The sequence below is a fragment of the Sphaerodactylus townsendi genome, linkage group LG07, assembly GCF_021028975.2.
Source record: "Sphaerodactylus townsendi isolate TG3544 linkage group LG07, MPM_Stown_v2.3, whole genome shotgun sequence".
Classification (NCBI taxonomy): Eukaryota; Metazoa; Chordata; class Lepidosauria; order Squamata; family Sphaerodactylidae; genus Sphaerodactylus; species Sphaerodactylus townsendi.
The window spans coordinates 36,859,779-36,887,663 of NC_059431.1; the positions used below are offsets into that span (position 1 = coordinate 36,859,779).

Below are 27,885 nucleotides of genomic sequence, written 5' to 3' on the forward strand. Positions count from 1 at the left end.
ACTAAATAGTGTTATTTTGTGTGCTAATCAAAATTCAATTCAAGGGATTCCAATATGGTTTACAGGCAACTCTCTTCAAAAGCCTGGCCCCACAGTAACTTCTCCAGTATGAACCTGCCCATTCACAATCATTCCCTCATACGTGAAGGACCAGCTCGAGTTAGTAATTATACTTAAAAGTATCACAGCTCAGCCAAGGTGCTTTTTACATTGTTTTACTGAAACTGAAAAAGTATTTGTACCAAAATGTACACAATTCTGAAATAGTACAAAATGGTTTTTTTAAAGACAAAATGTCAGTTACATTCAACAAACGAACACCGAACAAACCATTTATTGCTAGCTCAGTGTTGCATTAAATAATAAAATCAAGCAGTTCAAATGCCGCATAAATAAGGAAATGGTAACTGCTGGACAACAATACTGTAGGGAGGACATTCATGATGCTATTTACATGTAACTACAGCACATACCTAGAAAGTAGTAGGTGACTTGCATTAGCTTCACAAGCCCCAATACAGAGGAATTAGACTTTATGTACTACAAACTAAAGGAGTACCACAGTTTACACTGAACGTACACAAAAAAAAGGGGACGCTCACATTGAGTTCCAATGAGAATGTGAAGAACCCCAGCCCTGAAATAATCTTTCTAGCAATTAGGAACAGCAAGGCATCATTGCATGTGATTCTCTGAGGAGAATCTGTGTTCTTGCTCCCCTTCTGCCCGGTTCTCCTATGCAACATTACTCCAGAATGCAGTTACTTGGGTTGCATTAAATTTGATCCTAAAATCGTTCCAACAAAGAGCTGCAGTTAGAACTAGCCCCAAAATAAATTACTGTTTTTTTTTCAGAAACAAAAAATAAGGAAATAAGAATTTGCCATACACCTATTACTGCAGAAGTGCACACTAGGCTTATGATTAAGAAATAGTGTAAACAAAAAAAAGAAGAAAGAAAATAGTGTAAATATATTTTGACTGGCTTATCTGAAATAATTTCCATTAAATAACCCTCACCATTTCAGCTTCACAAAGGGCACTGCCTGCCAGGAAGCCCTCCTGGAAGGGCTTAGTAAAGTGAATGGAAACTACTGCACTCTTATACAGCTGTCATTGTCCAAGAAAGCTTCCCAGTGGATAGTGAAAGCTTTATTCACCCTGGTGAAGAGAGGCAAGGAGAATCTGAACAAATCATCTGAGCATTTGGACTCCATGGTTTTGTACCCAGAAACATGGTGTACAACTCCAAACAACTCCTTCCTGCAGCAATGCATTTTTTCCCCTTAAAAATTGGGAGTTTATCTCAAAGAATTGAGAGCTATATGTACCATGCTAAGTTAAGCACTTCTGAAAGATACATGTCACTGAAATCTTGGGCTTAAACATTTGAACAATTAAAAAATAATAATAACTTTAGAAGCAATGGGACCACCTTGTCCAAAAATATGCCATCCTGCTCAAATGAGTGTGTGCGTGTGTCAAGCACAGGGCAGGTGAAGCTGCGTGCCTGCGGTTTCTTTGACCCAAAGTGCAGCTTCCGTTTATGTTAAGCAGAGAACGATGATCATGGAAAACAATGCAAACAAAAAAGCAGAATTAAAAAAAATAATGGAGCTTGCATTTCTTCTCAGTAGTTTGCTAGCCAAATTATTTTCAACCCGAAGAATAGTTTGGCGGACCAAGTGAAGTTCCACCTTCTAAGACACAGGGCTCAGCAAAGCTAGATTCTGATGTTAAAATTAACACCATCCGAAGTACTTTCCATAGAAATATCATTTTATGGCAGAGGAAAAGGATGCAAGTCACCATATAAGAACGATGGTGGACCCTGATGCTCTCAAGTATCTTCCCAACAATTCACGGAACTGAAGATTATCTTCATCCTCGAACTCACAGATCATAACATTGTTTCTGTTGCCCAACTGCCACAGCAATACTTTGCTTCAAGTTCCTCTTAATCAAGCTTTCTTGGTACATGTTCCTTGCATATCTTGTAGATTTATTTTTGATCTATATAAAAAGTACCAAAAGGAAAAACAACTTCAATTACGTTTTGTGTTAGACTTCTATGTTCTGTTGGCTGGTAGCTTACATAATGCTATCAAGACAAGACTAGGCTGTTCCCTTCTTACCTATTGTGGATCATGTGGCTGTTGACCAAGTGCCCTGCTGCTAAGGCAGCCATTAGAGATAACTCTCCTGCCATTACTGTAGCACACACAATTTTGGCAAGCTGACGGGCATTTTCCCCTGGGTTATCTGGGCTGGCTCCCTGCACCCCAAGCATCTGTAACAGGAGGAAACAGTATTATGCTTTTAGGAACAGGCCCAAATACATTCCATGCAATAATAATCCATGCCACCTTACAAGAAACAAGTCTTTCAAAATGTAGACAATATGAAGTGTAATGTAAAGATTTTGACAGTTCAGCTATAGTTTTAAAAATATGGAGTCTCGGGTTCTCTGCATCTTCGGAAAGCAGATCAAATAACAAGACAGGGACAGACTTTTGCACAACAGCCATGGAGAGGTGTAGCTAACCAGAACGGACAGTACTGGGCTAAATGGACCAATAGTTAGCACCACCTACAAAGATGGCTTCACATCAAGACAGATATAGTTTTAGACTATGTGTGCATCTGGCATACAATTAGAAAGTCATTTTCAACACTCCTAGTGGGTGCTAATGTAAAATGATAAACATTCTTCACAGTACATCTAATTATCAACATGGGCACATTTGTGATTACGTAAACTCAGAGACTGAAGCCCTGGACTGGCAAGACAGATCTTTCTTCAACCCTGATTATGCCAAATCTAAAAATTTTAAAAAATTACACCGAGAGGTTAACTCTTCCACATAATAGAAGAACCACCCGTACCTTTAAAAAACAAATTACCTCTGCAGTGGTCATTGTGAGGATGCTAAACAACCTTCGAGCTAGGTTTCATTCAGTAAAAGGAAGGGGGGGGGGGAATAACTTTTATAGTGCCTTCAGCCTTTGAGGGAGGCCTCATTGGTACCAGGTCTGGCAGCAACCACTGGGTGACTCACATGACTTAGCAAGACATGGCTGCTTGCTACTGTTTAACAGCAGTCACCCTTGTGGTCTAGTGAGTAGAGTTTCAAATTAGTAGTTTCAAATTAGGATCTAGGAAATCCAGGTTCAAATTCCCACTCTAACATGGGAGCTCGCTTGATGACTTTGGGGCAGTCTCAAACTCTCAGCCTAACCTACCTTAAAAGGATTATTATAACCTTAAAAAGAGAATGACGTAAATTGCTCCGGGTCCCCATTGAGGAGAAATGTGGGGGGACATGTGAAATAGATGAATAGTAAATAAGTGTAGTTAGAGATGGGGAGCAGATAAAAGCAAGTTGGGTGAAGGGTAGAAAGGAGAAAAGAAGAGGTTGTGGGACTGCCAAGAGGGAAAAAGGAAATAGTATGGGAAGAGGAGAAGTAAGAACCCCCAACTAATCCACCATGCAAATAGACATAACCAAGCCAGAATCATGCAACTGGGCCAGAGTTTGCCTGGGGGGAGAGTGGGAAAGTTGAAGATGGAGGTCAGATAAAGGTAGGTTGGTTGATGGGTAGGAAGCAGAAAAAGGGGACAGGCTCTGCAGGGGTTTTCAGGGATGGGAAGGAGGAAATAATAGGGGAGAAGAAAAAGAAAGGGCTTCTGCTAGGCTTTGTGGGTTTCCCACTTGCATTATTTTAAATGCAGAAGAGAGGCAGACATCTGGTGTTTTACTCTACAGGAACACATTAGTATCTGTCTTAACTATACGCTTCAGATAAGCAGTATCAGAAAGCAACAGAGGAGAGGCTGGCAGAGTGGAATAAACCCAGCAGCTGAAGAATGTGGTCATACATAGACAATTATACCAAGTCTCGGTATATTATAGAATTGGAAAGGGTTATTATGCTCCCCTTGAGGCTTCACACCTGCAAACAAGCCTGCTGTGGTAACAGGGTGGTTCCTCCACCCACAGTCCCAATTTCTATAGAAGGCATTGTACAACTGATATATAGATCTTCATTGGTAGGTCCCGTTGCTTCCATCAGTGTGATGCAGTTTGAGCTGCCAACGTTCTGGGCTGCATCCTAGAATCAGTACAGAAATAGAGTTTAGCAGGTTCTCAAAGAAGCCATATTTATATCGTACACATTCCACCATCCCCCAAAAGACATACCTGCCCACACGCAATATAAATAGCTGTGACAATGTTCGCTGCATGAGCATTATAGCCACCTATGCTTCCAGCCATTGCAGAGCCAACCAAATTCTTGTTTATATTGACCTCAACCATAGCTTCTGTAGTGGTCTTCAGTACCTAGAACACAAATAAGATTTTGATATGACTCATGAGGTAACGTAGCAATTCTGTTACTCAAGAACATTAACCATTCAAACAAGTGTGAAGATAAAGGGTTTGTTGCTGGACTATATGCAGTGATAGCTGTATCAGATGTCAGAACTTTAATCTACAACAGCAGACAAGGACAAAATTTACTAACTGATATACTTAACAGTATCTGGGTTAAGCTAGCTCAGGGGTCTGCAACCTGCGGATCTCCAGATGTTCATGGACTACAATTCCCATCAGCCCCTGCCAGAGCTAGCAGGGGCTGATGGGATTTGTAGTCCATGAACATCTGGAGAGCTGCAGGTTGCAGACCCCTGAGCTAAATACTGCTATTGGTATTATAAAACAATGGCAAGGTAGAGATGATACCACATGCTGAGCGTAATAGCAACTATTATGCCATCAGCCTCAAGAATCTGGAGGTATAACAGGCACAGAGGATCTTTTTTCTGAATTTGGTGACAATGTCTAGTCACTTAGTCATACTGGCTTGATGTATTTCAGATTTTTAAAGAAACAGCGAACAAGATATTATGCAATTCAGGTACTATGCAAACTCTGTTGGATTATTTCCCAAAAGAATGAATTTTAAATATCTCATTACAAATTTGCTTACAGCAGGTGGAATAATCTTAGTACAGTATTGGAAACAAAGCACATTACCCAACACAGAAGTATATAACATTTGGTGTATTATGGTCCTGGGCAAAAACTGCACCCAAGGTTTACGTGTTAAGCACTTACCTATAATTAAAGATTTATTAAAACTTCCATTCTGTACTGGAACAAGCCCAAGAGGAGATGAATGTAGGAAATACATTCACAGAAATGGGCAACTTCAAATTTGGAGATGTTCTGCGGCTGAACGAAAGAGTCTCTGCTTTGGATGCATAAAGTCATAGGTTCATTTCCCCAGCATCTCCAGCTCAAAGGACCGGGCAGCAGGTGATGTGAAAAACCTCCAGAAACACTGGAGTTGCTGCTAGCCTGAGTAGACAACACTGACAGGGGCCTGATTCAGAATAAAGCTGCTTCATGTGTGTTTATATAAATATTACTATATCAGTGGTGGGGAACCTATGGCACGGGTGCCAGAGGTGGCACTCAGAGCCCGCTCTGTGGGCACGCACAAACAGAGTCAAGCCCCCCCCCCCCCATACATCTAGGCTGGCCTGGGCCGCTGGGCTCGATTATTAGCATTAAACCTAAGACCTAGTTTTGGGGAGGCAGTGTAGGGTAACCCCGTTAAGCGCTGTTAAACCACGCTGATTTTCATGAGAAGAACTAAAGCACAATCCTTTACCTGGCAATGGGGGTTGCTTCTGAGTAAACCCTCCTAGGGTCATGATTCACCTGTTCAAAGCGTTGCATGGTTGCTTCACCAAGCTTACTCCCAAGTAACATATGCTTCAGAGCCAACTGTTTTTTCTAAACTAAAACCTCAGTATTCAGGTTAAATTGCCGTGTTGGCACTTTGTGATAAATAAGTGGGTTTTGGGTTGCAATTTGGGCACTCGGTCTCTAAAAGGTTCGCCATCACTGTACTATATCAATTAACTAAGAAGCCAAGATATTATTACATTGAGTTGTTGTGTGGTTTCCGGGCTGTATGGCTGTGTTCTAGTAGCATTTTCTCCTGACGTTTCACCTGCATCTGCAACTACACAACTCCCCAGTGATTCTGGCTGTGAAAGCCTTTGACAATATATTATTACATCCTGTAATTTTTTTTAAGTATTTCCTATATTAAATTGGAAGGGAAACGGTAACCATTTTCTGGGCACACTGTATATTAATTTGCCTGACTACAGCGAAAACAGTAAAGTTTAGGCTTACCAAAACAGAAACCTCAAAGAGTTCCGCTTCTCTTATAGCATGTTGCCAACGAGATACAAAACTAACTGCTGTTTAGTGAAAGCCAGTTAGGAATCCTGAAATCCTAAATTTAGGGATTCAGTGTTAAATCTTGTGCTGTACTGGAGCTGTCCCATACCCTAGACTGTGACTGAACCAATCTGGCAAGGGAAACAATATGCTTTTAAAAATGCGGAATGTGCAATAAACAGAAATGTGACCTCAATTATTTAAGAAGTGAATTCAGTGTAAGTAACCAACACACATTTGCTCATTAGATCCGTACCTCTCTAACAACCTTTGAGGGAATTATGGCTTCACACACAACAGACTTTCCTCTTCCTTCTATCCAGTTAACAGCGGCTGGCTTTTTATCAGTGCAGTAGTTACCACTAATGGCTAGGATATGGAGGTCAGGAAACTCTTCTTGAAGTCTTGCAAGTGCCTTCTCAGTACCCTGTTTGAGAAAAAAAAGGTTTACTGCAGCTCCAGTTATAGCATCTTCCTGGACTGACTGTTTTCTTTCCAAAAGAACACAGTAAGAATTAAGACCATAGGATATGGATACAGGAGAAAAACAGTTTTATATAATGCTCCACTGAACTTTAACTTTTAAACTCCAGGGGTATCATTACAAAACTGCTCACTTGGTAGTGTTAACTTTTTCTATAACTGCATCAACTTGTAACATTTTACAACAGTTTATGAGGTTTATGGATGGAATGTTTAGTCAATTGTTGTATTGGGATGAAACAAAACTATACTTGGTTCACAGCTAGTTACCACACTACCCAACATGACTGAATTCTGGTAACATTTACTGTGAATACCGACCCATATCAGTCCCTAGAGCAAATAAAATGGGGGCAGAGAAGAGAACTAATTTCTTTTGTTGTTGGGAATATGAAATAATTTTATTTTGAACATCTGTCTGGAAAGAATTAGCATTCAAACAGGACCCACTTGATTTTCCTTCCAAGAGAACAATCTTGCTGTATAGGATAAAACATGGAACAATTTGCTTCAGAGAACTCCAAGCCTGTATTCTAGCATCCCATGAAACTGGACTCAAAGCTACTTTTTAATTTGCATATAAAGTTATGTCACACAAATTTGAACACCTATAAATGTGAGGAGAAATGCTGTTCTCCTCTTAACCCCATTTTAAAAACCAACATGTATTTAAATGCCCGCAGGAAATTGCAGAGCTTACTTTTGAAATCATGTTCATTCCCATTGCATCGCCAGTTCTAGCCTGGAAGCGAATATAAAGGTTTCGGCCAGCCAAACTGATATGTAGTCTCTGCAGACGAGCAAACCTATAAAGGAGGATATTAACTGGGTTAATTTAGGCTCTGTTGATTTATTTCAGGTATACTGCTTCTGACTGCTTTTCAGCCAAGATGCCAATCTCCTGCTCCCATCCCCATGTCTACTACTAACCTGCTTGTGCTATCAAATGCCTCTTTGACTATTTTAAACCCTTCTGGCGTTTCAAGCCATGCCTTCACTTCTCCAGACTGGCAGGCAGTGGGTAGTCGTACAATTGGCCCTCGCGTCATTCCGTCTGCCAAAACACAGCTACTGGCACCTCCACCAAGCTGCACTCAAAACACAAAAAAAGATGTTGGAAGAGACAACCCAAATAAATGTGACTGTTTAAATGGAGCCCTACCAACCTTGCTTCTGTGACTGATACTTACGCATATTGCTCTGCACCCTCTATTTGTGCTTGCCACTAAACAGCCCTCTGTCGTTGCCAATGGAACTTGAAATTCTTTCCTGTCCAGAAGAAGTGGCCCAGCTACTCCAACAGGGACTGGCATGTACCCGATCACATTTTCACAACAGGCACCCATTACCTTAAGTAAGAAGGAACTATTAGAAATAACTTCTCCACTATTCTATATTAAGAAATATATCCTTATGACAGCTAATTCAGAGCCATTTTCTTCAATATATTAGAAAACACAACAAACATAAGAACATAAGAACAAGCCAGCTGGATCAGACCAGAGTCCATCTAGTCCAGCTCTCTGCTACTCGCAGTGGCCCACCAGGTGCCTTTGGGAGCTCACATGTAGGATGTGAACGCAATGGCCTTCTGCGGCTGTTGCTCCCGAGCACCTGGACTGCTAAGGCATTTGCAATCTCAGATCAAGGAGGATCAAGATTGGTAGCCATAAATCGACTTCTCCTCCATAAATCTGTCCAAGCCCCTTTTAAAGCTATCCAGGTTAGTGGCCATCACCACCTCCTGTGGCAGCATAATCCAAACACCAATCACACGTTGCGTGAAGAAGTGTTTCCTTTTATTAGTCCTAATTCTTCCCCCCAGCATTTTAAATGTATGCCCCCTGGTTCTAGTATTGTGAGAAAGAGAGAAAGATTTCTCTCTGTCAACATTTTCTACCCCATGCATAATTTTGTAGACTTCAATCATATCCCCCCTCAGCCGCCTCCTCTCCAAACTAAAGAGTCCCAAACGCTGCAGCCTCTCCTCATAGGGAAGGTGCTCCAGTCCCTCAATCATCCTTGTTGCCCTTCTCTGCACTTTTTCTATCTCCTCAATATCCTTTTTGAGATCACGGCGACCAGAACTGGACACAGTACTCCAAGTGCGGTCGCACCACTGCTTTTATATAAGGGCATGACAATCTTTGCAGTTTTATTCTCAATTCCTTTTCTAATGATCCCCAGCATAGAGTTTGCCTTTTTCACAGCTGCCATGCATTGAGTTGACATTCCCATGGAACTATCAACTAAGACGCCTAAATCCCTTTCCTGGTCTGTGACTGATAGCACTGACCCCTGTAGCGTGTATGTGAAGTTTGGATTTTTTGCCCCTATGTGCATCACTTTACATTTTGCTACATTGAACTGCATTTGCCATTTCTGAGCCCACTCACCTAATTTATCAAGGTCCGCTTGGAGCTCTTCGCAATCCTTTGTGGTTCTCACCACCCTACATAATTTGGTATCATCTGCAAACTTGGCCACCACGCTACCCACCCCTACTTCCAGGTCATTTATGAATAGGTTAAAGAGCACTGGTCCCAAAACGGATCCTTGGGGGACACCACTCCCGACATCTCTCCATTGTGAGAACTTCCCATTTACACCCACTCTTTGTTTCCTGTTTCTCAACCAGTTTTTAATCCATAGGAGGACTTCCCCTCTTATTCCTTCATTGCTGAAACATGTGACTTGGAATGAAGAACAATTCATTCTCCTGCTCCTCCTATTCAACTAAATTGCTAATTAATGTGCCAAGAAGATTGAATTAGGCTGTAACATAATTAGGTTTTTATGCAAGAAACAAAATTGCATAACTGAAATCCTTTAAGGAATGTTTCAGAGGTTATAACAGGATGATAATTTCCTTGGCTACTGCCCCTAGAATGAGATATTCCCTTTCCCAGAAGATACAAACTTTGCTGACAAGTTTTCTGGAACAGCTTCAAGATCTTTTTTTGTTTTCCCGAAAGGCCCCTGACAGTCCTTGAGGGTGTAACGGTCCTGCCTGAAGTTTTAAAACTGAACTGATTTCATCGATGGCATTGGCTTTTTAAATTTAATTGTATTGTTGGTGTTTTTCTGCAAGCTGCTTTGTGCATTTTACACGAACAAGTAGGATATCAATTTTTAAAAATAAATTATATGATTTCCCCCAGGTTCTTGACAAATGATATAGCAAAACTGAAGGGGAGCACGGAGTTGTTCCTTCCAATATACTCAGTTCCCTCCTATGGATATTTTCCTTGCCACCACTGCTTCTCATCACAGCAGCAATCAACCAGCAGGTCAGAATATTGGACTATATGCCACTAAACAGCCCTCTGTCGTTCTGAAGAAACTGATTAAACTGACCTGCTATGACTGAATAAACTGACTAATCTGAATAAACAGATTCAGGAAGGCGAGGTTCGAACCCATACTTGTGCCATGGAAGCTTGCTGGGTGAACATGGGCCAGTCACTCACCCTTTCCTAATCTACCTCTAAGGGTTGTAGTGAGGATAAAACTGAGGAGGGGAGAATGTACGTCAGCTTTAGCCCCGTGAAGGGCAGAATAAAAATCTACTAAATAAATACAAAAACACAATAGTAGCAAGCATGACAGAGAAACCTCGGTGGAAGACTCTGCCTGCCTGGCATAGCTGCAACCTGTCAATCGTAGCAAAACAAGTCATAGGAAGGAAATCCTCACTATAAAATGGATAAAAATCATATTGGTTTCTGTCAAATCAGGATTCAGGAGCATTCAGGTTTGCCTCCTTCCTCACAGGAAGCAAACCAAGCACTGAACTAAGCAATCTGAGAAACATTATTGTAGATATACTCTGAAATCAGCATTTGCTTTCTGGAGTATGTATCTGAAATGCTTATACCATTTTGGGCTCATGAAAGCTTGATATTAGAAGTTGATAAGACAGTTCATTTGGCAGTGTGACTCTTCATACAATCTGGTTGCAATGAAGTATTGAGTCAGCACCCACAATGGAAAAACAGTGGCTCATTCAATGGACCTCTGAATCAGTTTTTTAACAAACACATTGTTCAATGATCAAAAGCTTAAACAGAAGAATAGACTTGCATTTTTAAACCCAATTTGTATGTTATGTAAGAGCAAAGGAACAGACCAATTAGCAAAATGAATAAATCAATTACACTTCCACAAATTTATATGGGCAAATGATTATTTGAAGCAAATAAGAAAGAGGAGCTTGGATAAAACTGAAGTGCACTGTTACTTCATACATTCACAAGAAAACCTACAAACAAATAGAAACAGCACAGCTTGCCAAAACTCTAAACAGCAACCAAAACACCAAGGAAATACCCATCATCATTAATTGCACCAAATGCTCATCATTAACTATACCCTGTTCAGAATAAAGATGATAGGAGAGTTGTGAATTCATTCACCATTTCCTGGACTTTCTCTGTTCCAGAATGCTCTGCTTGGGTCCTGGTGCCCACCTAGTTATGTCCCCAAGGCACTTGGACCCAAGAGGAGCATTCGAGACAATCATAGAGGACATAGGAAATGGTGGATGAATTCCCAAATCTCCTGACATCTTTATCCTAAACAGGGTATAGATCTGACTTTTTGTTGTAAACTTGCTAGCTGTCATTGATGAGTGAACTCAGTTAAATCTTCATTTGAATGAAGATGTTCTTCCACTTTAGGAATCACGTATTCAAAAAGTCTGCACAGTTAGCACAGCTGAACTTACCAAAGAATAATTGTAGTTCTTGTAAGGAAGGTACTGTAGAGAGGAAGGTTCAGGTAGCTTCTGAGACAACATTTGCCTACGGATGGAGACCCCACGTTCTTGAGTTTCCATCAGGGCTTCTAATTTGTATGCAGGAACATGCTTGGCTTTCACTAAGATAATGACTTCAGCATCAGTAAGGAACTTTGCACCCATCTAAGAGAAGATACATTTATTATGTTGTCATACTATTTAAGGATTGTCACTCTATCCAAATGGCATTTTGAGGAGTCATACAACAATAAACCAACATTATAATGAAGCAAAAAAAATAAAAAATTAAAATTCATTAAAATAAACCCACTAGCATCTCCAATGTAACATCATCTGCAATATTTATAATTTTATGCAATTGTGAAGGCCACTGGAAATTAAAACTATTCACTTGCCAGCAAAAACTGCTAGGGAAGAAGCTAAGCAATCTTTCTTTCTAGGGCAGGGGTCTGCAATCTGCGGCTCTCCAGATGTTCATGGACCCATCAGCCCCCGCCAGCATGGCCAAGCTGCAGGTTGCAGACCCCTGTTCTAGGGTCTACAGAATTCCACACTGAAGGGCCTTTAGAAACAGACTGATTCTTTGCCCTTACAGGTTTAACTTGGTAAAGACAGAACATAGATCACAACCTCAGATTTCCAAGGATGGGAAAGCACACTGTATAGCTATCCTCTGTATTTATTTATTTTTCATGCTTGCACAGAGCATTATCTACAATCTTCTAGAACTTTTATATACCGTCTCTGCCCTAGTTAGAGGGTGCCAATGGCCATACTTAGAGCAGTCCTTCCCTTAAGTTATTGCTTAGAATAACCTAATACACCAGTTTCAGGAAAAAGAGGGCAGACAGCGCAACAGCAGAGATGACCACTTGAACATCAGTTACAGACAAGCACCTGTTTCCTTTGTCACTGTCTTGCAGGTACTGCCAAAGGCTGTATCCAAGGCTGTTCAGGTCAATAAGGAGAGAAGGATGCAGGTTGCTCCCCTGAATTATTTTGTTGACTGTTCTTGTACAAAAAGTTGGGACAAGGAGAATACAGAGGTCAGCCTATCCACAGGACCAGGAAGGCAACTCTTAGATAGTGTTAACCTATCCTCGCTCTGGTGTATACATTTTTTTAAAAAAATTTATTGATATTTTGGATTGTTACAGATTTATATCATACATCTTTATATTTCATCCTCCATATCCTTTTACCCCCTTTCCCCCCTTCTTCTTTTCTTCTTTAAATGTGCAGCAGCAGGTCCATTCTTTCTAATCTTCTTTTCCAGTTTTCTTCTGTGATTCCAATTTCGTTTAACCAGTCTTTGAATTCAGTCCAGATCCACTTCGTATCTTTTTGTTTTTCTTGCCATATTTGGTTTCTTGACATTATGTCAAAAATTTCTCTCTGGTGTATAACTTGTGATACTGGGCCAGTAAGGCAAACATGCTTCCGGCCACCTTCAGCAAGTGCAAACTAGCTTAAGGCAAGCCCATTTCAAAGACCATGTGCGTCTCACTTCTCCTTACTGACTAAATCCATTAATCTGCACCTGAGGCATGCATCAGGATTGACATTATGTAACACGATATGACTCTTTCCCATACATGGCTTACGAGATGGCAAAGTCTCCTGGAGCGATGTGCCATCCGACTCGCTTAAATATAATTTGCAACCACATGAACAACTCTGCCCTTGCAGGATGGGAAGGAAAGCATGTGAGATTTTATAAATGGATAGAAGCTCTAGTGCAGTAATATGAACTGCTATCAAGGCGAGCCTTGGTAGATACTCTACCTGCCAGTTAGCATCACACCCTATATTAGAGGCATCCACATAAAGGATTAACTGGGACTTACATAATCCCTGACAGTATGTAAACAATCCTTTATCATGTTAAAGACTCCAGCTGAATGTACTTTGTAGGATACTGATAAGACTAGGGTATGTGGATTTACAGGCCTGTTGTCTAAAAGGCAGAGCATGAAGAATACTGGGCAAAGTAGTGAGTGGCAACAGTCCCACACCAAAAGCCAACACAGGGAAAGATAAACCTTTTCTGAACAGCTACTATGGCCACATACTGTTTACAGATTATGGACAATGGATAGTCAAAAAGGGAAGGATCTCGTATTAGTAGTGAGGATCTGAAGATGCCAGCCACAGATGCAGGCAAAACGTCAGGAGAAAATGGTACTGAAACACAGCCATACAACCCGGAAAGCCCACAACACCCTAGTGATTCCAGCCGTTAAAGCCATTGACAATAGATTGAACATCTCTTTACTTACCTCACTGTTCTGAAATATGCAGAGGCATTCTTCGACAGAGCGTGGCTCTTTAGGCAGGTCAGTTTCAGCTTCTATTCTCTTCCTAACTGGGGAAGTGTCTGTGGGGGTGCAGCTGCCAACCACAAACGTGGCCTTAGTTGGTGAGTCTGGTAGGAGAGGGTTTATGGCTTCGTCTGCATAACATAAATCAAAATTAGAATTGGAGAAACAGCCTTTTTTCTATCTCCCTGAACTTAAAAAAATAATGATTATAATTAAAAACATCACAGAGCTGTTACCTTTTTGCTCTTTGGTAACTGGGTAATGCTTTAAAGGTAAAGAACGTTTTCTGCAGCAGTTTTCAGGTATATTTTTCTGGATAACTATCGGTGATGTCACAGGGTTCTTCAACGAAAGTGTGGATTCCATTTCTGTCTGCTCAAAGAAGATGTATTTGACAGCAAGAAGCAGAGCTAAGCCCAGTGTGATTACTTGCTCAATGTCCATACTGGCCATTCTAAAAATATTAAAGTTAGAGGGAAATCACTCAATACAGTACTTCAGCTTACACCACCTTAATGAAGATCCAGTTAAAGCCAAGGAAAAACATAACTTAAAAAAATTATTTGCCAGCCCTGTTTCTCCCACTTCACTATAAGTATTTAGCTTACAATGCTAGAAGAAGAACAGTTTGTATTTGTACCCCGCCTTTGTCACCTTTAAGGAGACAGGTGACTTACAAACTTATTTCACTTCCTCTTCACACAACAGACACCTTGTGAGGTTGGTAGGGCTAAGAGAGTTCCAAAGAACTGTGACTAGCCCAAGGTCACCCAGAAGGCTTCATGTGTGGAGTGGGGAATTAAAATTAGTGATTCACAATAGTGTTTTAAATTAGTAATTATTGCGTTGCACTAAATTTTATTCTTTTCAACAATGTAACAAATCATCACAGAAACTATGGAAGGATGTGTGTATAGGAATAGTGGACTTGTAAATCTGTTTCTGATGGACCACCTAGCCCCTTGCTGCACGTGAGGATTCTTGCAAGGAAAGAGGAACAAAACGGCCCTTGGTCTGATCCAGGAAAATGCTTCTCCAGTTCTTATGCAAGGGTGCACATGCATTTATCAGAATAGTTGTGCCACAATTCAATAACTTGGTCCAAAGTATACATGGTATTTGTAAAATGAAAATAACTTATCAAACCACAGACATTCCAGTTTTTATTTTAAATGTAGAAGATTGTACAATCAATGACCTACTGGATCGTCTGGTCCTGACTGACCCTCAATATTTCTGCTTCAAAATTGGAACAGATATCATTTAATTATCAAATTTTAAAATAGAAGAATAGGAATTATTGAAACATCAAATCACACAGACTGGAATTTTGCAAAAAGGCAAAGAGAAATCTAACAGAAATAACGTATGACAAATGCAGCAATCGCAACACCATGTAAACATACCTGGAAAGATAGAATTGCCACAGAGAAACATTAGGCTCAATTCTCTTATGCGCAGTTTCATCCAGGCCCATTGAAATTTCTGCTGTGCTGTTTTGTGCAGACGGTTCTGCTATCCAGCGACTGTGAGCATGAACAAGAACCAAACCTAGAGACTTAATTTTTAAATGGATACTGTCATTAGTTTGCTTATCCAGTAATATGATTCATTAGCTGAAAGACTGCACACATACAAAACTGAAGCTCATCATGGTTACTGTCCACATATAGTAATCTTGTGCCATATAAACTGATTTTGCCAAGAAACGCTACAAGATCTGTGACCAGTTATTTAGAGTGATGGGACTGTTTTTGTCTGTGGGCAATGAACACTCAATTAAAATTTTCAGGTTATTATTAAACAACTCTCTTAGCTGGAGCAACAGAAACATTCTACTATTAACCAACTTGTTTTCAACAAGTCAGGCTTTGAGCTTTGTGGTCTTGTTATTTTTTCTTTTTGATCTGTATTCCACACTTGGGCCAATTTGAATAGTCTATATTTGGGTAAGCCTCAATCATTATTGACTAATAGTAACTATCATTTTTATTGCAGCAGAACCAAGAAACTTACCATAATCATTTTGACTCGCTGGGTTACAGGATTTGGTTTGTTTTCTTCCTCTTCTAGAACACGAGCGAAGTGACTAAGCTGCCATATGGGACGGCCTTCACGACTTTCCCGCGAAAGCTGGAGGGACATAAAGTAGATTTATTCAGCGATGCCTCTCAGGACTCTCTTGCTCTGCCACCATACTAAAAGCTAAGTGGCATTATGCAGAATATCAGGTTAATATTTCAAAACGGAAGCTATAAGTAAACATTCTAGTGCAACTGGTTTTCAACTCTCTTGAACATTCTACAATGTTGGTTTATATACAGGCAAATGCACCAAAAAGGTGGATGACTCATGAGATCTCAAAAGGTTTTTTTCCTCTTTTTTTGCCATCAAGTCACAGCTAAGTCATGGCAACCCTGGAAGGTTTTCAAGACAAGATACCTTCAAAGGTGGTTTGCTGCTGCCTGCCTTCATCATGACCCTGGCATTCCTTGGAGGTCTCCCATTCAAGCTAGGGTCAACTCAGATGCTTAAGAATACTTCTGCTGTCCAGCTTTCCCCTCTCTTTAATGGACATCCTCCTACTATCAACAACCCATGCTGGCTGGAACATATTTATCTCTAATGAGGTCATTGTTTTTTTTGCTTATTTACAAAACCATTTTGCGGCATACCTACAAAGTCCCACAAAAGCGCAGTTACTCCTCCTTTCTCTGTGTACAATGACACTGTATTGCTTTCATTATATACACAAGCCATCTCAGTTCACTATTGGATAGAGTGATTATAATGGAAGCTAAGATTGCTAGTGTACAGGTCAATCCAACAATTCTGCAGATGGAATGAACTGGAAGATGGGACCTTTGACACCTGCACCTTCCTAATGAAATCACAAAACTCTTGAGTCAAGGGATCCTTTAGGACTGCACAAGATGAAGCAAAAGGCTCCACAGAGGTTGGGAGCAATTTTTAATGCACTGTTTCTGCTGTAGTCCTACCATGCTGTACCCCATGCTGTTGCCAAGGATCTCCTGATCCTCAGAGAACTATGATGGCAGTGGATGTGGGGGGACCAATGGGGACTAAACTGAGAAAATGACAAAGATCTGCTCCACCAATTTACTCCACTTGCAGGATGGTGGCATCTAATGCAAGTTGTTAATAAAACATATGGATTCGATGTGAAAAGAAACAAGCCAGTGGAAGTTCTCTCACACAAGCATCACTGAAACAAATAAAAATGGTGCCCGGGTACACTTCATCCACAGCTTCCATTCATTTCAATGGGGCTTACGTGAATAATTTCCCACTAGCCTACATGTATACCAAGAATTATGTTGAAATGATCTCACCTCCAAAACCAAGGACACACAAGCAGGGAAGAAGGTCATGAAAACAAAGTAGTTGGCGAGAACAGACAAACAACCAAAACAGCACATGATTTCAAGCTGTCTCACTCCTGTTAGGGCAACAAATATCGAACCATTAGAATCACAAACTTGTGTCATAGCAAAAGTCATAGGGATACAGCTCAACCCAACACCCTCTTGTTCTAGAAATACCGTTTCCCCCTCCCATGACAGGCAGAAGTAAACACACTGTACCACAACAGAATCACATGAGACAATACGGAAAAAAGGCAGCAGATGCCACAGTGAAATAGGTCAATGCCTCTTGCTACTCTGGTTAACAGCTTTTTAAAAAAAAGTTACTAACAGACAACAATAATTAAGCAGATGATTGTCTTTATAGAAAAGAATCTATTCTTAGAATAAAACTGATTTGTTTCAAGTGTAGTCAGAGACCACTATAACTTATTTATTGAAATAGACCATAAACTCATGTTTTGTGAAGTGCCCATTTCCCTCCAGAATCCTGTCAACATAATCAGGAGGGGAACAGAAAGAGATGATTTCCCCCCATCTCTGCTAGAAAGAACTGTGCTTCAACTGCCTGATTCCCAGGGACAACAGGAAGGAGGGAAAAATAGCGTGTTGGTTTGTTCTGTTGTATCTTCAGAGGAAATCTGACAATAGCAATAAAATAAATGTGTGTGTGTGAATTGTCGTTTAAGTCACTCCTGACGCATGGCGACCCTATGAATCAATGGCCCCCAGATGTCCTATTGCTAACAGTCTTGCTCTGGTCTTGCAAACTGAAGGGGATTTACATAACGGTCTCCCAGTTCAACCAGATTACAAAAATATTATGATGCATACTGGTGCTCATAATAAACTGTCAAGATTTGGAAACTTACAGCTAAATACTTCAAAGAATTGAATGAACCCAAACTTACCAGACATTGTACCAACACCAATGACAAGACACTCAACAAGAGCATCAAGCGTAAATGTAGGACCCAGAATTGCCATTCCACGTGAAATATTGTCTCTCACTTCGTCCTATCAAACAAACAAACATTTAGACATCCAGATGAATACAGGAGCCAAAGAACAACCATCTAAATTGACAGAGTAAAAAGACCATACAACCATAGCTGCTTAATATGCAAAAATCCAAAACCAGTACCTGCTCACTTAAGGTTAGATGCCCTAAGGGTAGATTCAGCAAGTGCCTGTTCTGAAGAGGGAACGTGCACGACTCTTAAACCATCTTGAGCAATGGCTTAAAACATATGCATGGCCACAGTCCCAAACAGACATGAGATATTGTTTCCTAATTATCTTAAAGATTTATTTCATTATACTTTGTTCTGATGCAAGAGTTATTGTTTAGCTGATATTAACAGGACTCAGAATGCCAAACCTGTGTGAAAGAACATGGTTGAACTACTGGTACAAGAGGTTCACCAAACTTTATTTGAATATTATACCTTAGTTTAGAATTTCATTTTCTAAGAATGATACAAACCACAATCTGATGTCACAAACTACATTTTCTTTCAAACTATGACTGAAGATTTTCTTTGCGAGACGAAGAGAACAAGTTTGAGAGCTTCCTGGATTTTTCTCATAGTATCTGAATTTAACCAATTTTAGATTGTTACAGTTTACATTTCTGTATTAACACCTGGAAATAATTGTTACAAATAACTGCTTTTGTTGGCATAATGAATGCTCCAGTTGTCAAAGCTAAAGTAGATCATAATTCACAATCTGTCATTTTCATATAAAATGATCTTCAGCTAAGTGGAATTATTTAAATCATGGCCATTTAAAAATCTTGTGACCAACCCCCTAACTTTCACCAGCCAAGGACGTAAATCATGTTTTCCCTTAGGTAATTCACACTCTTTTTGACAAAGTTGATACCAATTGGTTGATGACTAAGTCACACAGATCGATAATTAAACAATACCTCTGTGCTACTTAAAATATATATTTCAGGATCATTCACCATTCTGCCATCTTGCTTTTTGCAATTCAGATTTGCATCTGCTTAGAGGCAAGGAAACAATCTGAAATCAATGTATTTCTGTTTACACAAACACAAGGCCACTGAAGGTTAAGGCTGCAGTCTGATTGCACACATTGAAAGGAATTCCATTAGCCTTTGATAAGCTTAACCACCATAAAGTCAACTAATCCCCTTTAAAGCCATTGAAATCAACTGCCCTTAGCTCAAGGCGGCAAATTCATTATAACATGTTAATCGTGGACAGAATTTTATTTGGTCAGAGAAAAACTGTGTTGCCCCAGGAAGATGGACACAGCATGGGCTCAGGAAAAGGGGTGTACTAAAATTCGTACTTTAGTACAAATAAGAGGGAGAATCATGAATTGCTTGGAAGGGAAGAAGGATAAGAACAAAATTAATGAAATCTCTAGCTCCTCTAACTTTGCTGAGCCATCACAATTCAAGTGTTACTAAAATGTCTCAAATTGTGAACATTCCTTTGCAGAAAAGAAGCACCAACAAGATGCAAATCTGCTTTATTCACTCATTTAATTTTTTTTTTAAAAAGCCTAACTCTTACGTTCTAAAATTCCATTCTCTTGCTGCAGAAATGGAAAAACTGGCTTACCTGGGAATTGGAACTGAGTGCAAATTTGGCTAATGCACTGGCTCTGGAGAGGTCAATCAAAAGCAAGAAAAATGGCAAAGCTTCACTGAAAAAAATTAAGTAGATCAATTTGTTAAAATACACATGCAAATCTAGAACATGCATATTGGGAGACTGTTTATTATTTTGGACCAAACAATTCACACCAAACTTAGCTGGACTTCAGCTTTTAGGCTTCAAATAAGTATAGATCACATCTTGAGAAGCTTCAGATTTATTGCTGTTCAGAGCACCAAAAATACACAAATCTTACAAAGTGCAAAATAAACTTTTTGGTTACAAATAACAGACACAGATATCAATTACAATAACTACATAAAATAAATTAGATTACATTGGGTTCAATTTACATTTAAGCTTCAGCAGAGTAGATATGTTAATTTGGCACACCCAATCTCCCGTCTGTTAAACAGATGAAGGTATGGAACTCAGTGTGAACTTCAGAGGCTACAGAGTGGCACAATTTCCCTCTTTTGGGAGACGAAGGACTCCTTCCACTGAATCCAGTGCACAAATAAGATTTCACACGTCTAGATCAGAGCACTTGATAGCAATGGGAAACATGAAGCAAAAGTACATCCGGGGAATGATGTCACTTGGTAGAGGGAGGTGGCACAAGAGGGGCTCTTCACAGATGTACCTGGTAGCTCCTGCCTAAACTCAGAGATCCATATATGGAATCCTCCTAAGGGAAACTGAGGTCAGGCTGGTTGCAACCTACCAGAAGCTTGGAGACTGTTCAGCCACTATTCTTTAACTGAGAGATTCCCTCCTCCTGGAGATGAGGATGCTACTTTCCCTGCAAGACCTCCAGATTAAACTAGAGACCTTTCTTCTCCTAAAGTCCTCTGAATCAGATTGATATTGGGAGGATGATTACTAAGGTTTGTTCTTTTGTTTAGATATCTTACGTTAGTCTGTACTGTTTGTTTTCACTTTGTTGAGGCCCTTCAGGTAGAAAGGCAGTTTAAAAACACGTCAAACAGAAAAGGCAAAATTATTCTTGGATGTGCCCTTGCTTTGCTGCATCCTACCTGCCCAGAACTTCAGTAATGGAATAATAGCCTCAGCTGCACTCAGCCAGATGAACTACCTCTAAGCAAGTGAACCCATACTGTTTAGAACATTAGAATAAGTACGTACTTCAAACCTGTCAATTCCTTATCAAGGAAATGAATCACCACTGTACTGAAGACGAAACTTGAGAAGATTGTGAAGAGTCCAGCAATGCCTATATAAACAATACGTAAGAGCAAGGTATTAAACAGAATGCTTACTAAAGGGAACACAATTTACTAACTGAAACCCTTATTTTCGCAGCAGATCTATATTCATGAGATCTTCATAACCAAGAGCCACCCTGATGTGCTTAACACCATGTACCGGACAGACATGATGAACAGCAGGATTGTTCGATTTGGTTGGATTGATCTATCATTCTGGTTTTCATTTTACCATTTCCATGGAAGTATTCATGTACAACTCTTATCTCCCAACAATCTAATATGATAGCAGTTCAACAATAACACTGACATTTCCCTCAAGCAGCAGCTGGCTGAATACTTTACCCTCTCACAGCAATTCAAGCCTAGCTTCTCAATACTGGCAAGGAACCCAATTCATATCCCGTCCCCAGCCAGAATATGGCCTTCCGCAAGAGCTGAGAGACAGATATTTCTTCCCTCATGAAACTCAAGACACTTTCAGGAGGTCTGAAAAAAATGTCCTGAAATTATAATCTCAAGTCAAAGGTTTGTGGATACTGCAGCTTGCAGGATCAAGGCTGAGTATACACCTCCAAAGGGGTGGTATCAACTTATGCTGAACAGATTAACTGTTTTGGCATGTGAATGTGCACATGAAATCTGTGTGACTGTTTGACATGCATCTGTTTCAGCCCTTTCCAAAATAGATAGAGCAGTGCCAAGACAGAGGCTGGATTCTGTTTAGCAGTACATGAACAGACCCAATTCAGCATGGACTGGAGTCCATTTTAAATGATTCAGACAAAAGGCGGTTCATGACTTGCCATTGCTGACTCAAAGCACGTGTGCTTGGGACTCAGTTTTTTGCCTGTATTCACAGATTCTTACTGGTACGTAAAAATAACCATATAAAATCACAATACTTTACCCAAGATATATTTTGATCCAAGCTGTCGCAGATTTTGGAACTGGAAGTATATATAAAGAATTGCTATACAGCGGGTGATTGTCAGGATTATAATATCACTGCTCAAAACATCCTGCAAGGGAGAAACATATTTGAATTTCAGAATGGAAATGGTGTTACTCTATTCTAGTAAAATAAAAAGGAGTCTTGCAGCACTGTAAAAAATAATAGAATGACTGTGCCATAAGCCATCAAGAATTTCAGTCCATCAGTTTTGATGGGCTCCTGGTCCATAAAGCGTACTGTGCAATAAACTGGATCAATGAGCTGACTTGCTGTATTTTCATTCTGCTTGCTCACCTGAGAGTGGTCCAGACTATGAGCTGCTCTCTTTTCTGTCCACAAGCAGGCAAACTCTTTGAAGAAGAAAAACTAACTAGGGCTGGACTAAAAAGTCACCCTTCCATTTCATTGTAAGAAAAATCATGACTACTAAGCAGACCCTATCCTGAGAGAAAATTAGTTTAGTAACACTAAAGTCAATGCAAACGGAGTACTTTACCACTGTCAGGCAAGCAAGAAGAATGTTAGGTAACCAAACTGTATGTTCTCCCTACTTGTTGCATGCCAGTGGACTAAACCATTGGGAACTGGAAAACAGCCATGGAGGGGAAAGCAACAGGGGCAGATTCTGTGGGGTTTCCAAAGCAAAAAGTTAATTGTCTGAATGGTTCCTTGCGGAAATTCCATTCTCCTGGGTGCAAGCCCTTTCTGCCTGAATGCTGTCCATGCTTTTAGTCTGCAGGACCTGATGCTATGGACCTCTGGAAGAAGGGAGTAACAACTTGTCTCATCACAGAGCATCAGAAATCTTCTGCTAGTTCACAAAGCCGGAAGCAAAGCTGTCTTGGCGTGCCTTAAGAAAAAGACACTAAGACTGCACATTGTCAATGCTAATGTCTTTTTCCTAGTTATCCTCTTTCTTCTTTTTCTTTTGTTACATTTATTTTGACTGGCATTTCAGGCAAGGCCCCTGAAAGGAAGCAGGGGGCACAACGTGAAGAATCTGAAAGCGTTCACTGCTGGAGACGAAAGCAACAAGCCTTACCAGGAACGAGGGATATGTCTTCTAACCCAGCCCTAATAAAGGGCGCTTTCACACTTGCTGAATAGTACGTTTTCAATCCACCTTCTATGAACTTTAGCAGTTGTTTGCAAGTAGATTTTTGCCATTTTATATAGTAAAATGGACTGTAGGTGAATTATTCAGTATGTGCTAAAGCACCCAAAGATTTCTCCTCAAGAGAGCCGGTTTCCTATTTGTCAGAGAGAACATCTGAGTCTGTTTCAGTGGAAGGCAAAAATTAGGCAGACTGTTAAAATCTGTTTTCTCTCCTTTACTCCTTGCATAGTCAATGAACTGAATACTTCTGTTTTTAAAAGGAAGAAAAAGGAAAACTTTTTCATTATAACCAAATCAGAATGATACTTTCATGCTACTTGTTCGAGTGACTTCTTTTGTCCAAAATTAGTATGTGGTCATCACAACTCACTGATGAAAATGAATGTCAGAAAGCAGAATTATGTAGGTAAGAAATTTCACTAATACATTTAACTTCTTACTTCTTCAAGTTTGGGGCATTCATAATTCCAGCCACAGATCTTGTCGTTACCAGTAAACATCTTCATGGACATCATGCAGATAGTCAGAGTTACAGTTCCCACGATGACCTCCCATGGATGAGAGGCCACAAAAAGCCCATGAACTCGGAAGAGACCGGACAGCATCTTCAAACTCGTATCTACGAATCTAGGGCTAAATTAAAAGAGAATGTGAAATACTGTTAATATACTAAATACTTTCCGTCTTAAAGTCTTAAAAATGAAGACATTTCTCACAAGACTGGAATCTGACCTCTTAAGAAAATCCTTAATTATCAGTCAGACAACAGTACTTAAATTGTTTTATTTATGACAACTATAATGCAAAAAGAATTGCACAAGAGACTGCTTTTAGGCAGACCAGGAAACTGCTGGGGTCATATCATACACAGAAGCTCTTCCTCCAAATAGCAAGATGTAATTTACTTTAACTTATTAGTTATTGTAACTCATGTCCCACCCTTTTTCTTTGAAAATCAAATTTATAATAATTAGAGATAAATGCTCTCAAGGACATGCAACAGTGAAAGGGAACGATTTCTGAGTTCTTGCAACTTGCTGGATCAAATATCCTAAGCTTCATTCTCAACCTGCCTGAGAAACAGTCTGGGCCAGGGGTCTGCAACCTGCGGCTCTCCAGATGTTCATGGACTACAATTCCCATCAGCCCCTGCCAGCATGGTCAACTGGCCATGCTGGCAGGGGCTGATGGGATTTGTAGTCCATGCACATCTGGAGAGCCGCGGGTTGCAGACCCCTGGTCTGGGCTAATATATGAAGCAATCATTCAAATGTAAAAGCCAAGCTTAGCCTCTTCTCAAGGCTTGTATTTTGTCTGCTGGCACCTGGGAGAGAAACATACCTACACACAGCTTCACCCAAATGCACTGTGAAGAATGGTACTCTTATCATGGGACTGTCTTATGAAATACTGTGGAGAAGCAGAGCGTGCTTGCATTCAAAGTACAAAGCTTTTTATAGCTAACATATGCCACGTGTAGTTATCACTCTATTACAATGCAATACTCCTATGGAAATGTGCATACAATGACAGCAGTTATGAGGCACACATTATAGGTAATGTTCCAAGTCAGAATTTTGCTGGTCTGATATGTGGCAACCCTAGAATTGCCACTTAATGGGCCCTCTCTTCACTTTGTTTTGAATTTAAAACAAGAAGTACATATGAAACACAGCAAATATTCTGGCAGGAAAATGATACAAGTAAGTAGTGCATTCTGTGGATGGCTGACATGGGTATGAACGAATGCAGCTACATTTATTTGGACCACATAAAAATACACTGTTCCTACATCAAATACATAATGTACCTCACAGCACAAGGTGGCGTTCCCTCCACTCTGGGTGGGGAAAAAAGTTACATGAAGTACTTTAAAATGCCTCTTGATATGAAAGCTACTTCTTTTCAATACCAAGTATAACTTAGTATGGATTGGAAAATAATTACAGAATTTGTCAGTAACAGGAATTGCCTTCAAGCAAACAGACAGGAAAGCTTACCAAAAATGGGTTCATGTTTCTTTTTAATACCACAAATGATAAATACAGAATGTATGTATTGTCGAAGGCAATACATACTTCTCTCTGTGATACACCTCTGAAGATGCCAGCCACAGATGAAGGTGAAATGTTAGGAATAAGATCTACCAGATCACGGCCACACAGCCCAGAAAGCCCACCACGACCAACAGAATGTATGGATCAGTAAATTTGGCAGTTATAATTAGGAAGCTGAATTACTGTGCAAATGTTTGTTAAAAATAGGGATATCAAATCTAAGTTACAGTGACTCCTATTATTACTGTATATTCTAAACTGTCTTCTTATTGTAGATGTGAGAAGTAGGGTCTTAGGCAAAAACAGGTATGAAAAGTTTTGTCCACAATCACCACTGAAACAGATATGACACATGCCATATAGCCACAGAAAAAAGTTAATGTACACTTGTTGCATATAAAAAGTTAATGCACACATGCATTTACCATGTTTCTTTGTCTAATTAATTTACAGTCCATCTTTCTCCCCAGTGGGGACCCAAATAGCATACATTGTTCTTTTCTTTAAGTAAGGTCACAACCCTTCATGTAACTGCCCAAACCCAGCAAACATACGCAAAATTCTTTCCTTGGAGTAGGAGTCCTGCCATCTTTTAATGGCATAGTAATTAAGGTTGCTTGGCTGACTACTATAAGTTTTGTAGCCAGTATCATCCACAAATTATACCAAGTCACACATTAATGTCTCAGCAGAGTAAGTTCAGAAATAACACAGTATATCAAAATAGGACTGATTAGTTAATTTCACCCCTTCCCAATATAAGTACCACTGAAGGACAAATAAGGTGCCGGAGGAAGAAAAATCCTGCTTTTAAAGCGCAATTCTAAAAACAGTTTCCTGGGAGTAGGCCCCACTGAACAGACCTGAACAGGATTCTGAGTAGACCTGTTCTCTTAGACTGATACACTCCACTATGGCAGACTGTCAAACAGTCCATTTTCTCTGCCGCTGCAACATGCTTGAGCAAAGAGCCTGGTAAAATCAATAAGGAGCATTTGCAGTTGCCTTGCTGCTAACTGTTGCTTAAAAACCCCTTCTTCACTCAGTTCAGTCAGCCTGAAAGCAAAATGGTCTGTGGTGCAGCAAAAGCTCATTGCTTAACTCAATGCCAACAGATCATTTTACCCGGAAAACCAAATGACATAAATACACTACTGACTACTGCACCGAATAAAAACATGAACAATTTTATCTTCAAGTAATTTACTCTCCCAGCTCTATAACTCCTTAATCACAAACTTCAGTTTTACAGAAGCACTCAGAATAATCTTTTACAGATGCCACCTAATGAATGCCAATAATCTGAGGAATTAATTGGGATGTGTGGGGGAGGGGGTGCAACAAAACACAGATATACAGCAGACCTGGTTTACTGTTCAAAATTAGAACTAGGTGGCACTATACTTACTTACACATACTTACACATTAAAGCAATTCTGGTTAACAAATCAATAGTTGCTCAGAAAGCATTACCAACAAACAGAGGTGAGTTACTTCAAGTATGAGACTATGCCAAGGAAATCCGACCCAGTCCTGAAAAGTCACAATAGTGATACGATGGAAGGGTGGTTTCTTCAACTAAAAGCAAAAACACACCCACGGAAAGCAAAATTCTGGTGTGTCTGGAGAACCACCGCTGTGCAAATCTGACTCTGCTGCCACTCATGCCCTAACAGCATCTTTGCCGTATAGACGACACTCCATATCACCCCAAAATAAACAACATCCTTGAGCAAACGATGAGCAACAGTACGATCAATAAGGAGCATTTTGCAGTTATTGCAACAATCGGCAAAGCCCTGAGCAGGAATTAGCCTCTTTCTTTTAATCTGGCAATCTCGTCCACATCTCTAATAGCCTTCTCGGCACGTCGGAAGACACCGCATTCTCAAGTAAAGGAAAAGATATTTATCTCGCCGACTGCCATTCTGACTCTGACTCCTCTCACAAAAGGATCGCGGTGTGAGCCCGGGGACTGCACAGCCGCTGCTGCCCCTTGGATGCGCCGTCCTCCCTCGAAAGCAACAGCGAGAAGGGGGAGAGGGCGGTGGACAAAGTGCGTGCGTGAGTGTGTGTGTGTGGGGAGATATTTTGGGCTGGGGAGGGAGAAGAGCCCCCTTCGAGCCGACCACGCTCCTCTGAACAGACTAAAACCATCCACGTGATCTCAGGTGATTTTAGCCTCGGACAATGAACTAGGGAAGGAAGGCATGTCCGGACGAGGAAAGATGGAGGGCGCTGACCAAGCACAGGCATCCTCCTTGGGCAGAAGGAGAGACTTGCTCTTCGCACCTTACCATCTCCCGGAGAACGCCTGCCTTTGCCTAGGCCCCGGCCGAGCCCGCAGGCGTCGACTCTTCCTCAGAACTAGGAAGCTGCGCCTTGACCCCCCGTCTTGCCCAAGGTCCCCTCCGGCAGTTACCAGGGGCTGACTACATCGCGCCTGACAAATTCTCGCAAGAAATCGCACTTATTAGCCATCGGCAACGTTCACAGCGAAAGCGGTAGCCTTGAAGGGTATCACCTACCGCGTCCGGCTACCGGCTGCGGCTGGCCAAGCAGCGGCGAACTCCTCCCAGCCTCCCTCGTCTGCCGCAGACTGAAACAAGCACTCGCGCTGTGGTAAGGGCACCCGGCTCGCAACACCCCGGCGGGTGCCATCGCCCGATCGCGCAACCAATGGCA

At 40.7% G+C, this 27,885-nt stretch overlaps 1 protein-coding gene across 3 annotated transcripts; it reads right to left on the reverse strand.

The window, feature by feature from the left end:
- Window positions 1–199: 199 nt before the first annotated feature.
- Window positions 200–27,885, reverse strand: HMGCR (3-hydroxy-3-methylglutaryl-CoA reductase). Of its 3 annotated transcripts, none has more exons than XM_048503489.1 (20): window positions 27,729–27,885; window positions 23,584–23,776; window positions 21,982–22,093; window positions 20,992–21,079; window positions 19,810–19,894; window positions 18,121–18,226; window positions 17,177–17,283; window positions 15,840–15,956; window positions 15,230–15,381; window positions 14,060–14,277; window positions 13,782–13,954; window positions 11,470–11,664; window positions 7,934–8,092; window positions 7,674–7,831; window positions 7,444–7,549; window positions 6,517–6,687; window positions 4,203–4,343; window positions 3,955–4,113; window positions 2,136–2,290; window positions 200–2,013 (listed from the first exon to the last, which is right to left on the reverse strand). In XM_048503489.1, exons 2-20 carry the CDS (start codon window positions 23,746–23,748, stop codon window positions 1,962–1,964), a joined length of 2,619 nt encoding a protein of 872 aa, XP_048359446.1. In that variant the 5' UTR covers window positions 23,749–23,776; window positions 27,729–27,885; the 3' UTR covers window positions 200–1,961. The 3 variants fall into 3 exon arrangements, with proteins under 3 accessions (XP_048359446.1, XP_048359447.1, XP_048359445.1); XM_048503490.1 differs by lacking the exon at window positions 27,729–27,885 and adding an exon at window positions 27,498–27,607; XM_048503488.1 differs by lacking the exon at window positions 27,729–27,885 and adding an exon at window positions 27,493–27,562.

Coding starts and splice junctions, on each gene's coding strand:
- HMGCR (XM_048503488.1), bottom strand. Junction 14,278..15,229: donor TGGCAATTCTATCTTTCCAG/GTATGTTTACAT, acceptor TAATATTTTTAG/AATGGCCAGTATGGACATTG. Junction 11,665..13,781: donor GCATATTTCAGAACAGTGAG/GTAAGTAAAGAG, acceptor ATCTTCTCTTAG/ATGGGTGCAAAGTTCCTTAC.